This window comes from Acomys russatus, chromosome 4 (assembly GCF_903995435.1).
Source record: "Acomys russatus chromosome 4, mAcoRus1.1, whole genome shotgun sequence".
NCBI classification, from domain to species: Eukaryota; Metazoa; Chordata; class Mammalia; order Rodentia; family Muridae; genus Acomys; species Acomys russatus.
This window is the reverse complement of record NC_067140.1, coordinates 32,444,767-32,460,913: the sequence shown is the minus strand read 5'-3', so window position 1 is coordinate 32,460,913 and position 16,147 is coordinate 32,444,767. Positions and strand designations below refer to the sequence as shown.

At 43.9% G+C, this 16,147-nt stretch overlaps 1 protein-coding gene across 1 annotated transcript in view; it reads left to right on the top strand.

The window, feature by feature from the left end:
- Ttc17 (tetratricopeptide repeat domain 17) overlaps positions 1-16,147 on the top strand; it is a 104,810-nt gene that overhangs the window by 68,299 nt on the left and 20,364 nt on the right. The window contains exons 18-22 of the mRNA XM_051144204.1: positions 2,333-2,592; positions 4,787-4,940; positions 8,591-8,711; positions 10,630-10,789; positions 11,987-12,070. Of these exons, the coding sequence (XP_051000161.1) occupies positions 2,333-2,592; positions 4,787-4,940; positions 8,591-8,711; positions 10,630-10,789; positions 11,987-12,070 (779 nt within the window). The remainder of the gene's footprint in view (positions 1-2,332; positions 2,593-4,786; positions 4,941-8,590; positions 8,712-10,629; positions 10,790-11,986; positions 12,071-16,147) is intronic.

Genomic DNA, 16,147 nt, shown 5'->3' with positions numbered 1-16,147 from the left:
CAGGCGCCCTCTCAGGGCTGCCACCAACCACACTGAATTAGCTGGGTCCTCCCACATCAATTGTTATTCAAAAAATACCTCTGCGTTCTTGCCTACTGGCTAACCAGCACTGCCTCCACATGCAGTCTGACTCGACACTGAGAGGAGTCTGCATTCTCCCTTTGCCAAAAGCCACCTGTCTTGCTGGATGAAACTTTTCAAAGACTCTTTCCTTTCCTATCTCAGAATTGGATGAATGGATCCTTTGAGTGTCACAGACATAGGAGGAGAAAGGAAAAGATGCTGAGAATCAGATAAGGAACCAGTAAAGACAGCTGAGTCAGATGCCAGGCAGTGCTTCCATTTACATTGCTTTGGGGGTTCCCAGTGGCAGCTCTCTCCAGCTGTTTTCCAGGCTGATGTGAAGCCTAGTTTTATGTTGGTTGCCATTCAGCTGGGTAAGCTCTGCACTTTTGTTACGTGACCACCTCAGAAGGTAAAAGTCTTCAGTTCCACCGGGTGATGATGGAACACATCTTTAATCTCAGCACTCGGGAGGCAGAGGCAGGTGGATCTCTTGAGTTTGAGGTCAGCCTGCTCTATAAAGTAAGTTTCAGGACAGCCAAGGCTACACAGAGAAACCCTGTCTTAAAAAACAAAACAAAACAAAACAAGTCTTCAGTTGCCTGCAGGACAGAAGAAGACAAGAATAGCAGATCCTCAAGAACATCATCCATAGATTGCTCTGAGCTCCCATTACTGTCTTCCACAGCTATCGGGGTCTGCTGTGAGCTGGGCCCAGTGGTGGAGATAAGAAATATCATAGCAAGATAGAGCCTTGAAATTAGATCTTTGTGAGCCTACAGGTATATCACTGGCCACATGATGTACACAACAACCAGCCACTTCTGTTTCAGTATCCTGAAGCATGAACAGGTTTTGGCAAACCTAGATCCCTCTCTCGGAGTACTGGCAGTAATCACAAAGAGCGGTAGAAAGCAGCAGATGGCTTCGGAAATGTAAGAGAAACTTACTTGAAATAATATCAGTATGGTTTGAAGTAACGTGGTCATAAATAGCACCTTCCAGCTTTCCCAAGGAAGAATCACTGCTTGACCTCAGGCTATCCATGCTCCACAATAGAAACTGGGACAGACGGCAGAGGTGCCAGCAAAGCAGAGGGTAACACCACTGACCTTGTACAGAGTTGCTTTCTGCTGTGGTCATCAGCCATGCTTCCCAGTCTAGCCACTACACACACACGCACACAAACACACACACACACACACACACACACACACACACACACACACACACACACACCCTAGAGACTAATGCCAAGATTTTCTATGGCTAAAGAGCAGGTCATATGTATGTGAGAGTCCTGACACTAGCCTTGTTAACACCATGTTTTCTAATCTCTGAACAAGCTGGAATTGCCAACTGAAGGACTAATGAACTGGCATTGGCAGGCAAGCCAGTGCTCTCAGGGTAAGCAGTGGGTGCTTGTTATAAAAGGAGGCATTTCACTCTTTGTTTTTATACCCTATCCACTTCTAAAAGGGATGAGACAGGCACAGCAATTAATTCAAAATAAATAGCAAAGACTGTGTAATAAACAATTTAGCAAAGGAAAACATTATTTTAAGAAACTCAGAATATTCATTTCTGAGCCTTCTAAGCACAGGGTAGAACTTGAAGGTTGTAAGCTTCATAAGACAAACATTTCAATTCTTGAGAAAATTTTTGCTAGCATATTCCACTAAGAGAGACTGTGGGAGCCCCTAAATACTTGAGCAGTATAAACAATACCTTCATAACAATTTTAAAGACATTAAACTATGATATGGCTATTTTTATAATAGCCATTACTGAAAACAGAAGCTTTCACTGGAGCCTTTTCTACTAACACGTTGTTCAGTTCAGACAGCGAAGCAAGCTCTGTGGACTGGATATGTAACTGTTTCATGGTAACTGAATAAAGTTTACAGGATCTACATCGTCAACAAATAGCAGAATAAACACATCTTTGCCATCTGTGTTTTGTATGTTGAGCAGGTGATCTTTCAAAACAAATAATGTGTGCCACAGCTGTCCTCTCACTGGTGACACCATCCATGGCTGCCTGCCTTCTGGCTCCTTCCAGTACTTTCTGGCCAGCTTTTGGCAAAGGCTAAATGGCAAAGATGGTGTTCTGTTTTGAGGTTTGAAGATGCTGGGTGGTATTCAATGAAAGTGGGCACCATAGCTGTGCCTCTAAGCAGAACCAAAATGTCTCTAAAAACAAGGTTTGAGCCACATGGTACTTGAGAGAACGTTATGAAACTTGACCACACAACCCCTTGAATTGCAGGCACTGTGGTCGAGGAGAGCAATGGTTCTGACGAGGTGGAGAAGTCAGACGAAACAAAGATGTCTGAAGAGATACTGGCTTTGGTGGATGAGTTTCAGCAGGCCTGGCCTCTGGAAGGCTTTGGGGGAGCACTGGAAATGAAGGGGCGGCGTCTGGACCTGCAGGGAATACGGGTACTAAAGAAAGGCCCCCAGGATGGAGTAGCCAAGAGCTCTTGTTATGGAGACTGCAGAAGTGAAGATGATGAAGCAACAGAATGGGTAAGAGTTTGCCGGCTCAGGACTGAGGAAGGCCCAGTCAGCCAAGCGCAAGAACCCCAAAGCCCAAGCTTAGTGGCATATGCTTGTAATGCCAGCACAGGGGAAGCAAAGACAAAAGAAGTCCTGTGGCTTGCTGGCCAGCCAGCCTAGCCTTACCAGGAGCCCCAAGGTAAGGGATGGCCCTGTCTCAGAAAAACAAGATGACAGCTCCTAAGGACTGGCCTCCACACCCATGTATACCAGTGTGAACATAAAAATATACTTGAATACAATACAGACACACACATGCATCCACCTATACACAGACACATACATAGAGCTACCAGCTCAGTCCTCATGAAATTGTAGCCAGGTTTTTCACAGTCCTAGTGTACAAGTGTAAAGTTTTTGAGTATGTGGCTTTGCCTTACTCCACGTTCCAGGACACATTCCAGTGCTAAATTGTTCACACTGGAATTTTCTAGGAGACATTTCATGTTATGTAATCATTACTGACCCTTCTGGAAAGTGAGAGAAAATGGAATGTGTATAAACCACCCTCCAAGTCTCAGATTTGGCATGATGAGGCAGGCTTCTTTTCAGTACCTTCTGTGTACTCATCAAGACTAAGGTATTTTGTTCATTTCTCTACCAATTTTTCATCTAGATCTTTTAATACTAAACTTAGCCAGATGCACTATGCACCTCTAGTCTCAGCACTGAAGCAGGAGGATGACATAAGCTCAAGAGTTCAGAACTAGCCTGGGCAATATAGCAACATTGTTCAAAATAGTAATAATAATTAATAACAGTCATAATAAATAATAATAGCTTTAAGGGAAAAAAACGACTAGATTTTGGAATATATTTTTCCTTTTCAAACTATATGAATATTTTTAATTAGAGACTAGGAGGAAAATCTCAGTGTAAGAAAACACTCCACTGTACTAATGCACTCCTGAGCCCTTCCCCTCATCTCATGTGCTAAGCAGCCACAGTAGCACAAATGTCCAGTCCCAGCATTCCCACAGGGAGAAGAAAGCAAAGACAGGAGTGTCTTCAGAAGTTCTCAGGCATGCTGCCCTGGGCTACACAATGGTGAAGAGACCTTGTCTCAAACAAGATGGCGAATAACAATACCAGAGGTTGTCCTCTGACCTCTACATGAGCCATGCCTGTACTACCCACACACAAACACAAATGGACACAGTCCTATACTCATATCTCACACACAGATTTTTATTTGATCCATAATAATTACACATATTTATAGGCAAATATATGTAAATATATATGATTTATATCTCCAGTGGATGTTTCAATGTGTATGTGCAATATGACTATGCGGTGATCATATACTGCATATACCCTTAACAGAAACTGACTCTTCCTCCCCGCAGAGTCATCACTTTCAGTTCCTCAGCTAGGGGTGGGGGCTTCTGTGATCCAAGCTGGAAAGTTGACTGGATTGATCTTCATGGAGGTAGCCACAGCTGCCCTGCGTTTCTAAGTGCAGTAGGCCTGCCCTGTCCAGAGGGCATTGATTTACTCCAGCCCTCCCTGATCTCTGGCCCTAATAGCCCTCTGCCTCTCTTTCTCTATTGTCCCTGAGCCTCGTGAGGAAAGGGTGTGATAGAGATGTTCATTTGTGGATGAACACGCTGTATCTTGGCAAGTTCTGAGTTTCCAAGTTAACCACCATTCACTACACAAAGAAACTTCTCTGATGAGGTCTGAGAATGGCACAAATCAATGGCTATAGAGAAAAAACTTTCCAAGGCATTTTGATACTATGTCTACTTAGCAGAAAAATAGTAATAGATTCACCCTACCCAATCCCTGGAAACATAGATCCTTGCTCTGATTTACAGTACCAGGTATCCATTCCCTGCTATGGAGCAGACCTTAAACCCAATCACATAGCAATTGGTTATCCCATAGCATCTGCCAGCATTATACCCAGGAGCATATCTTGCCATGCAGTTGCTGTTAGGCACAGCTAGATAAAACTGTCAATGAATTTTTCTCTAATAACCTATGCCCTGGTATCAACTTGATTTTTCCATGTCCTCTGACCAAAGTGTATGGTATCTCCAGAAACAGATCTGATCATCAAGTTCTGCTAGTCTACGTTATCCTTCAACCACAGCCATCAGAATGAGTGATAGATTCCCTCACTGGTCTCATTTGTTTCTAACATGTTTTTGATTCCCAGATCACATTCCAGGTCAAACGTGTAAAGAAACCAAAAGGGGATCATAAAAAGCCTCCCGTGAAAAAAGTAGAGTCAAATCAAGCAGAAAATGGACAACGTTACCAAGCAAACTTAGAGATCACTGGCCCAAAGGTGGCGTCTCCTGGGCCCCAGGGTGAGTGACACTGTCTCAGGTCTCATTTTTTCTTTCAGGTCCCTGTCTTGTTTCTCAGAAGGGATGTGTTTTATGACTTAGAGCAGTTCAGATGAGAAGATGAAAGGACCATATCAGTATTAGTATAAGAAGTTTTTTAGACTTTGATTTTTAACCATTAGCTATTTGGGTTAAAGGCTACCACCCGTCATGCATCCAAGTGACTCTCCCCCTCCCCCACCCCACCGCAACCCCACCTGATAGAATTCTTTTTAAAATGTCATATCCATTTTTAAAGGAGTATTTGTACTATCTTGGACTGAAAATTCAATTTATTAGAATCTGTCTTCCTTAACTGGATAAAAGTACTGACTAAGCAGAGGGCAATAGTGGGATAGAGTCAATCAGCTTGTTTAAACCCAGGGTGGACCATAAGAAGTCCTGCATGTCCTAGGACAGGTCTCACCATCACGGAGGTAAAAACTTGGACTGGCTGTGCTGTTAAAGACCTTTTTAAGTTACAGGAGGCAAGCACCTTCTTCTGCTAAGTCTGTCTGTCTATGAAGAAGATGGCCACATGTCAAATGTGGGAGTAGCTGTCACTGTAGGAAGTCATTGAGGAAGAAGGTGTCCATAGTATCTACAGCATTTTATGGTGAAGGACGTTCCTAGGCAGAGAACTACAAGAGATAATTCAACAGTGTGATTTTACAGAATATTTTTATATATTTGTATCATATATTTTCCACAGAAGGTATCACTGTCATTTAAAGAACATAAAAAATGCAAAATGCAATAGTAAGATTAAAAAAAAAAACATACACATAGCTCTACCAGTGTAACAATATGTCCAGTCAGTAGCAGCTATGGAAGAGCAAACATAAACAGTTAAGGTTTTTGCCTACCAAATTGTCTCTGTGTAGTGCACAGCAAAAATCAACAGAGCAACCTTGAGATTAGTTTGACAAGATGAGTCAGAGGAATTTATGCCATACCAATAATTCTTCTTCTATTAATGCACTCTAGGAGAGTTGCCTTGTAGACAACAGAGATATGTGCACAAAGATGCCATTACACTGAGTTCCTTATCAAAGTAACAACCAATAAGCAGCCTCAATACTGCACTTTCCTGACTAAGCTTCAGCATGTCTGTGGCATATGCTGTACAACAAAGAAACACACACCACAGCAAGTGAATGAAGACAGCTTATGAATGGCATAAGGCTGTTTCCATCCTGATAGGAAACACACTGTGTCTTATCAACTCTATTTTTCTCACATTTCAATATCTCTGATACATGAGCTACATGTCACAGCTGATGTATGTAATAGCTGGCAGCATTTTTTCTGTTGTCAATTGTCTGATGTACTCTATCCCATGGAGTTGATGGCCTCTTGAATCAGCTGCACTTGGCCTAGCAAGCAGCACATGAGACATGTGGAGAGGGAGGCACAGCAGTACAGATGCTCTCTCTGGGTACTAAGAAAAGTGGAGGTCATTTGTGTCTCCTTTGTGGCCTTTCTATTATACAGGTATTTTCTGATAATCTCGTGTTGCATTAAAGAAACCAAAAGCTTCTTACAAAGGGACAACTAAAGCCTACATGGCTGAGATTCTGTGAGAGCATCTAGGCGGGTGTGCCTTTGTTTGCTTGCTTGCCTGTGATGCTGGGGTATTAAAGTGGGGCCTTGCTGGCACTAGACAAGTCCTCTGCCTCTGAGCTACCCCCAAAGCCCCATTTAAGCAGTTCCAAGTGGTTTCTGCTTGGCAGGCCTGAGTTGGACACTGAAAATACTTGCAAATGATATCATGAAGTCGATTACTGTCCTGAAGGTGAGTGCTCTCAGCATGCAGACGGTGCGAAAGTACTCCAGAGGGTTAGTAGCCCAGTTAAATAAGTATGAATTTTGTCCACTGTCCACTAATAAACTTCTGGCAAATCATGTCCAAGTTCTAAAGCAAGTTATTGAGAAGATGTCTGTGAACCTATGGGGAGAATTGGAGACCTTTGAGAGCCATAATAGATCTACTGAGTACTAATCATAACATTTCCTTTTTTGGCTAGGGCTTCTAGACTGGGAGGCTAGGGAAGCCATAGACATAATGCAACTGGATTTCAGCAAGGCATTTAACATCCTCTTATGATGTCCTTGTGACCAAGATGGAGAGATGTGGGCTCGAAGTTTCCCACTGCCTACAGGATAAAGTGCAGACTTCCTAGTGTGGCATTCAGGACCCTTTATAAGCCAGCCCCTCCCCACCCTCCAACACCACCTGTGGAGCAGCCATGTTCTTGTTTTTACCATGCCTTTGCACATGCTGTTCCCTCTGCCTGGAATGCCCTTACCCATCTCTGCGGTGCTAATATCACTCACCCTTAAACTTGAAACTCAAGTGCCATTTCTCCCTTGTAACCTTCAGACAGAATTAGTTGCTCCCTCCTTTGTGCTGTCATGTTGTAACAGGCTCCTTTTGTGTCCCTTCCTACTAGCCTGCGAGCTGCAGAGCAGGCTGCCTCTTCCTATGTGTGCCCCAGTGCGTTACACAGTCCTCAGACCCTTTATAATAGGTGTTTAATATTTTTCACGTGAATTTTTAAAATATAAAGAGAAAGTGAGCTTTATTGTGAAATGTATGCTTTATTTAAAGTTAATTGGAAATTCTTCCAAACTGTTCTTTTTTGCTTTATTAAAATCTGCATCTAAATCCCTGCCTGTACCTCAAATGTTTTTCTATTGCTGGTAAATTCCGAGGGTATAAAAAGTGCCACACAAAATTAAGGTTCTCCTTCCTGTGCAAACCCATCAGAAGCCCATCAGATAAGACTTGGCTTTGCTCTTTCTCTTTCTTGGGGACTTGGTCTGAAGTAAAGGGCTCAGACTGAACAGGAGGTGCCTTTGCTAGCACAGGCAGTGAGAATACATGTTAGCGTCACATAGCCTATCTCTGTGTTCCCCCTCTGCCCCTCTGGTCAGAGAACTTTGGGCGAGGCACTCATCACCTGCTTCCTCCTCTGAGCAAACACGGAGCACAGCTTCTGAAACATGGGAAATACTCATACACGTGACCTTACATTGTCACAGATCCCATCCTGTCACGGCAGCAGTGACTCTGTCAGGGGCAGCTTGCACCCATGGAATATTTGGCAGTGTATGGCAACATTTCTTGAGGAAGTTGTGCTGCCGAAATCTGATGGGTTGAGGCTTAGGTGCTGCTAAAATGTCCTGGAGTGCACTACAGTGTCTACAACAAAGCATTGTCTACCCCAGGATGTCACAGTGCCAGGGCTGGATGCCTGCTTCCCACTAACTCCGAGTTAGCCGCATAAAATCAAAACCCAGAAGGGTAAACTGAGCTGTCTAAGAGTCTTACTATCTAAGAGTGTCTTCATCCTTATTTCAGTTGACCAGCTTGAAACAGAGCACGGGCTTGCATTTTTATTTCATCACCTTTGAGAATAAGACCTTATTCAGAGAGGATATTTATTCTCATTGCCACAAATGATAAGATTTTGATTGAATCTATTTTTCCATGGCACACATTCTAAAGACAAGAAGAAAAACGGACACCACCAAACACCCCAGTTTGGGTGATGTCCTCACTAAGGAAGGCAGCGGCTTGGCTTCCATTCTTTTGTACTGTGCCCATTCATCCCATACTTTCCTTCCAGGAAAAAAACGTGACTACCAGCGTCTGGGGTGGCCCAGTCCAGATGAGTGCCTCAAACTCCGCTGGGTAGAGCTAACTGCCATTGTAAGCACCTGGTTGGCAGTTTCTTCGAAAAACATTGAGTAAGTCTCTTTGGCATGACCTTCCTCATGGAGTTTCCTTACCGGTGAACCACAGGGGCCCCAGCCAACTCCAGCAATGTCTTGTGCCATGAGTGGTCAGAAGCATCATCTTTCCAGCACTGTGATCAATAAAGCATGACCATTGCTACCCACAGCCTAGATGGACTCAGTCCATGCAAAGAGTGGTAAACGAGCCCCCATTCTAGATGCTTTCACCTGCATCTTGCCAGCTATCAGAAGTCATGTGTGGCATAGTTTGTGTTCAGGACCAGGTCCTTTTCTTTGGAACTACAGAGGTCATTACATAGACATTACACATTTTCGGGGGAGGTAGGGAAACATCTGGATTTACTGAACGCTTGTGAAGATACAATAAACAAGGGGACATTTGCTAACTTCCTGCCTTGGGAATGTCGGCACTTCCCCCAACCTGCTAACCTTGTCTTTCACAACCATGTGTAGTGGGAGTGACTGCTCCTAGAATGCAGTGACCCCTCCCATGTTTCTGTCTCCAGACCAGACTATCCTCAAAGCCCCAGACTCACATATACCCACAAGCTCAAGAAGACACATAACTTATTTCTTAATGATGTGTGTGTGAATGCTGGTATCCATGGAGTCCAGACAAGGACATAGAGTCCATTGGAGCTGGAGTTGCAGGCAGTTGTGAGCCACCTGATATGGGTACTGGGAGCTGAAGCTACAAGTTAAGTGTGTGCTCCTAACTCATGAGCCATCTCTCTAGGAAATATGTTCCTCTGTGTTCAGGCTAGAAACCTGGATATTATCCTTTATGATTCTTTTCCATATCTCTCAAACCTCATCTGTTACCAATCCTGACTGCTTTACTCCCCGAGAGCATTGCAAAGCTCTCTGCTTTTCTGCGTCCACACCAATGCTCCAGAGCCTCTGCTGCCACCCAGGCACATGCGTAGCCTCCTAACGGGGCCTCCTGCACTGTTCATGCTTTGCCTCTGCTTTGTCTATTTGCTCCCTACTATGAAAGCTTGCATGGAAGTCAGGCCTTCTTGCTCTGCCCCACCCTCAGTCACAATTTCCACCCTCAGGCCTTTGAGCTCTCCTGTCTCAGGAAAGCTGTCATAACCACCTTCCTTATGGTACAGAAGAGATGTATTCCCTCATGAACACATTTTCATTATTTCATGTTTTATAACTTATCACATCTGTAATCCCACTCCTTCCAAGACATGAGCAACATAAGTAGGACCACATGTGTTTACTTATTTATGATAGCCTTGGTATCTGATATGAAATTTGGGATAAATAATCAATGGAGCAATAAATGTTACACAAATATAAATTTAAAAATTTTAAGTAAAACTTGGTAGTGCCAAATTACAGTATGTCATTCATATGATTATTTGTGTGGCTGTCCTGTGAGACGTGGCCTCTCAGGCTGTAGAGATGGCCAAGCAGGCAAGATGAAAACCCATATCGATGGCTCACAACCACCTGTAACTCCAGCACCAAGGACATCTGTGGCCTCTGGGCCACACGTGCACATACCCACAGAGAGACACACAATATATACATAATTTTAAATTGTCAAAATCTTTAAAAAAAAAACTTCCTGAGGTCATGAAGTAATGTACTTGTATTTAACACCCAGTACAATGAATGTCCAGTTGGGTCTCCATAAAATTTACTGTCTAACTTTTAGAGGACTTTCTTTGAGCAACAAGTATGCTTCTGTTTATAAGGGAACAGTAGACTGTAGAAACCAGTTGTTTGTCTTGCTGTTATCTGTTCCCTGAAAGCAGAAATCCTAGAAGAAAACCACTCATTTCAAACCCTCCCAGGTGAGGAAACACCGTATGGAAGTTAGATGCGCTGATTGTTAGAGCTGTCTCTCCTTACTTGGATTTCCATGGCTGATGTGGTCATCTCCCTTTTCCAGCATCACAGAACACATAGACTTTGCCACACCCATACAGCAGCCAGCAATGGAACCGCTGTGCAATGGTAATCTCCCTACGAGCATGCACACCCTGGACCACCTACATGGAGTGTCCAACAGAGCCAGCCTGCACTACACGGGTGAAAGCCAGCTAACAGAGGTGAGTTTTCAGCCTTGTTCAGTGAGGTTAGCCTCATAGCTGGGGTGTAGCTGACAGCAGAAAGCAAGAGTGAGTGGCCAGGACTCTTTCCTTTATTTTCCTTTAGTTGGCCCTGACCTCTGTAGCTTTCATCCAAGCCCAATTCAATGCAGGCCCAAGGACAGAGCTTGTACTTCTTATGATGGTAACCAGCACTCCCTTCAGAGTGAGCCAGCTTCTGCCTTCCACAGAGAGGCTCGGGAGAGAGACCTTTGGGGCAGTTATTTTCCTGATGACATTCTTAAGAAAGGCTGGAGGACTAATGCAGCATATACCTAGTGAAGACTGTACCTCAGGAGAGAATTTGAAAACATGTCACAGATGCCCATGTTAAAGGATAAGTTAAATAAGATAGCTGGTAATATACCGTGGCATAATTAGGAAGGATGTGGTAGAGATGTCACACTGGCTAGTTTTATGTCAACTTGACACAGGCTAGAGACATTTTAGAAGAGGAAACCTCAGTTGAGAAATGGCCCCACCAGATTGGCCTATGGTACATTTTCTTGCTTACTGTGGGCAGTGCCACCACTAGGCTGGCAGTCCTAGGTGCTATAAGAAAGCAGGCTGAGCAAGCCATTAGGAGCACGTAAGCAGTAAGCAGCCCTCCTCTGAGACCTGTGCCTCAGTTCCTGCCTCCAGGTTCCTGCCCTGCTTGAGTTCCTGCTCTGGCTTCCTATTGTGATGGAGTGTGACCTGCAAGTTGCTGTGCTCATGGTATTTTATCACAGCAACAGAAGTCATAACTAAGACAGATATATGTACTGGCATGAAGAAAAGTTAAGAATATATTGTATGAAAATATGGGTTACAGAATGCACACACATGTGCGTGTGCACACACACATACACACAGCAAATATCTGAAAAATATATGTAAGGGCATTAACAATGCCTGTGCAGGTAACAGAACTCTGAGTACTTCTGCTGCCCTTATTTCTTAGTGTTACCGTGATGCCTGTGTTTTCTTTGTCTGTAACTTTTACCGAGTGGGAGAGGACCATGGGCTGTCAGAGTCACCTTAAGTGTATCCTCCACAGACTGGCTGCTCAGCAGTATCCCAGAAAAGCTCTTTGTCATCATGCTCCACCCTCCAGCTCAGCAGCAATGGCAGCATCCAAATCCGGTCTCATTTTCAGCCTGTCTCCTTCTGTTCCAGGTACTGCAGAATCTTGGCAAGGACCAGTATCCACAACAGTCACTTGAACAGATCGGCACCCGAATCGCCAAAGTTTTGGAAAAAGTAAGTTCCCCAAAGTGACTAGAAAGTATTGCCCACCCTCTAGCTTCTTCCTAGACTATTGGTCCCCATGTGGCTCTCAGCATGTCTGCCTGTGACTAGCATGACCAGAGGCCCAAGGTGAAGTGACCCCACTCAGGGTATCTCGGTCACTCTCATGACTCCTCTATTGCCACTTGTCACTCTTTCCACTCCTTTGCCTTCTGGGATGCGGCGTGCCCAGTCAGTGACACCATCTTTCCTCTGTCTGGGTATTGAGAGGTGGCGCTGCTGGGAACCTGGAACCTATGTATAGGAAGTGACGCAGTGTGTGGCATGGAAGAATAGAATAGGGTGGGCAGGAAATACCTTGTGAAGTAGCTTTTCTACTCTAGTCCTGACGCATACGTACAACACTGCAGCTCCTACAGCTCAGAGAAGGTACCTGAAACATCTAAGGTGACTTTCCTGCCTCTGTGGGATGTTTTAGAAAGAAGGAAAGTTAAGAAGGTTACATTTTTAATTTGATTACTCTGTAGCTAAGGATCAATCTAGTACTGTCTGATGTTGAAGAGGTTATTTATAACAGTGATTAAGAAAAGCAACTCGCAAAAAAAAAAAAAGAAAGAAAAGAAAAGCAATTTGCTTCAGTGTAAATACGGCAAGATGCGATAACAGCTGTCTGCCTTTGGGTGTTACACACAGGAATTGTCCATTTGTAATGAAAGTAGGGCACAGATGTGATCTACAGATCCAAATAAATAAACAGTAAGAAGTAAGGTTTGCCAAAAGTGCCTAAGATCGACATAGAAGGCTTATCTGGAAGTGGAGACAGAAGATAGGCTAGGATAGCAGTTTCTGAATGTGTCCATAGAGTCCACTACTGGAAAGGAAGATCCTGGGTAATGCAGTGGTGCTCCAGATCCAGGACCACCTTACAGAGGAACAGCAAGCCTCGCTAGAGAGCACATAGCAGAAAGGTCCTGTAGGGGCCAAAACCACAAGTTAGTCCAGACGTCAACTTTAAAAGTAACATGAAACAACTGACTTTATGAATCAAGATCGCAGAGCAAAACTAAAAAAATGCAAGGCTTCTCATGCTGAATGCTAGCAAACAGGAGAGGTAGTCATAGGAGAGGTGGCAGATTGCAAGTAGCAGCAGGAGAGTTCAGATGAACACAGGAAGAAAGGTATGGATGGAAAGGAGAAAACGGAAGAGATAATAAAAAAGAATGGAAGAAAGCATAATAGGAAAAAAATGTAACCCAAGCTAAAACTAAATAAGACTTGTCAAGTTCTTTTATTTTTGTAAAATAATGTCTGACTAAAAGGGCATCTTGCGTGACAAAGAAACTAATCCAAAAGAGTTAGCAGCGATGCTTATCCAAGCAAATTGCTCTATTTAATAAAGCAAGAGGTAGTCCTTGACACTTCTCTCCTGACACAGCAGTTTAGTCTCCAGGAAGATCTCCCCACATCAGAACAACTGCATCCTTCACTGGGTGAAGTGCTTCCTGGGTACTGTTGGTCTTACGTGATGCAGACCTCTGTATCCGGCTACAAACACAGACAACCACAACTGTGAGTGTGAGCTCAATAAAAGCAGGGCTGGCACTTAGAGTATGCTGGGTCTGGAGGACAATGGGAAGCATCCACTCCCGCTCTGAACCAGCAAGTCTGCAAGATCCACTTAGCTAGGCTTGGAAGAGCTAGCGAGTAAGATGCCGGCAGAAGAGGGATTTAAAAGAGAAACAATGGCATATTCAAAAGAATGACAAATGAAAGAAATTGTTTCTAGATGAAGACAAAAGAAGTAGCAGCACAAGCAAGCACACTGGATAGATACCAAAACAGAACACAAAAAGGATCATCTTTTCCATCAACAGGAGGCAGAGCTGTGGGTGGACACTCACAGATTGGGGAGCATCTTGGGCTACAGAGTAAGTTCAAGGCCAGCATGGACTAGACAGTGAGACTTGTCTGAAAAAACACAAACCAGAGCCGCCCCCCACCCCCCACCCAGGAAAACAAACAGAGAATGAAGGAAAAGTTACTGTAAATTTACATATTTAAGTTCTCTCTCTGTGTGTGTATGTGCGCACACATGCACATATACACACCAGACTTATGTGAATGTCAAAGACAGCTTTTATCCTACCCCTTTGTGTGTTCTGTGGTCAAACTTAAATCTTCAGTCCTGTCCACAAGTGCCTCTACCTGCTGAGCCATCTCACCTGTCTCTGAAAGTGTTTTTTTTTTTTATTTGAATGTTCCTGAATAGACTAACATTACTAGGTTTTTAACAAAGACACAATTCCAATAGTCAATGGAGTAATTAATATATTTAGGATACTCAAGGAAAAAAATGGTGAGCCTTGAGCTACTGAGTTAACCACAGGCAAGTGGTGATGAATTTGCTCCCATATGCCCCTTCTGAAAGGCTACCTATGGTATGCTGCACAACCTAGTTGACCAGAACGGCATTGGTAGAAGGGACCACTGCACAGCTAAAATGCTCTCCAGAAGCCACTGCCATATGTAAGGACCTATCCTCTGAAATACAGGTGTGCTGCGGCAGCTAATGGTAGACTGACTGAGTGGGAGCATATATAAAAGATCAGAGCCGTGTACTGATTGATTACTAGGTGCTGGATGGGAATTTAAGATCATATCCTGATACAGAGGTTGGGAAGAATGTGAGGAAAAATAAGAATCAAAAGAATGTAACCCAAATATGAGGTAAAATCGCACATTGTCACTGGGATTAAGGCATTACAATATAGGTTCAATATGAGCTTTCCTAATTACCAAAAGATAGATTGTGAAGGGTCAAGCAAAGCAGGCGTACAGGAAACAAATACATACACACGGGTACTTAGAGATGCATTCAGGGACTGGGGCAAGCTGCTTAGTCATAGCCATAATGGAGATGGGCTATGACACAAATGCAACCTCACCTATTAAAAGAACTTTCAGAGTGGTCAAACACATAACTAGGGGCTAGAGAGATGACTCAGTGGTTAAGAGCACGGGCTGCACTTCCACAGCCCTGGGTTTGATTTCCTACACCTACATGGCCGCTCATAACCATTTCCAGTTGTAGGGACTCTAGTGCCTTCTTCTGGCCTCTGTGGGCTCCAAGTATACACATGGTGCACATATTATACAGGAAAAATAACTACACACTTTTTTATTTTAAAAGCACACCCACAGGTTATGCTACAGAAGATTTTAAATATAAGATTTTAAATGGAAAGACTTAATAATACAAATACCAAACCCATTGAAAACCACAAGTTTAAGGACATAGGAAAAGCACCAGTTTCTTTGTCAGGTTGGTGGTTGGTGGTACAGCACTCCAGACTTAGTACAGGGAGCAGCTGTCCATCTGTTCGCAGTTCTGTCCTGCTGCTGCTGCATTCACCTGAAGTCACTCACACTGCTGACAGCCAAGACTACTTCGTGCATGTATTTGATGCCTCCTGGAAGGCTGTGAGAGCAAGAGCTGGCCAAGCTCCAGCTGCAGCTGTCTCTACCTTAGCAGAGTGCGTGACTCAAGGCTCTGGCCGGAGAACATGCTGCCCACCTAGTCCTCCGCTTCCGCCTGAGGGAAGTGGGAGTGAGACCAGCAGTGCCTTAGGGAAATCCATCTTACAGTGCGGCATAAAGAAAACAGCAGACCCCTAATTCTGAGCCAGCCAGAGTATCCTTCAGAAGCCGAGGAGAAATGTAGCTGTGTTCAGTTGATCAAAAGCTGAGAGAATTTTCCACTAGTAGATATAAACTGAAATAAAATGTAAAGGAAGATCTGTAGGAAAATGATCTCAGGTAGAAGGATGCATATGTGAGAAATGAACACCAAAAAGTGAACCGTAAATGCTCACTGGCTGCTCAAAGGAATGGTCAGTTGCAGCCCCTCGGCACCTCAGCACCTCGCTCTTGGGACCATCTGAAGTGTGCGGTAGAAGTGTAGACGTGACATAGGGAGGCAAGAGCAGGATGTGGAGTTTAAAGGTTTAACTGGTGTCAGTCAGATTGGAAGAGTGATAATTTACATGTATGTTTTGAGCCATCAGCTAACTACCAAAATAATTCCAAGAT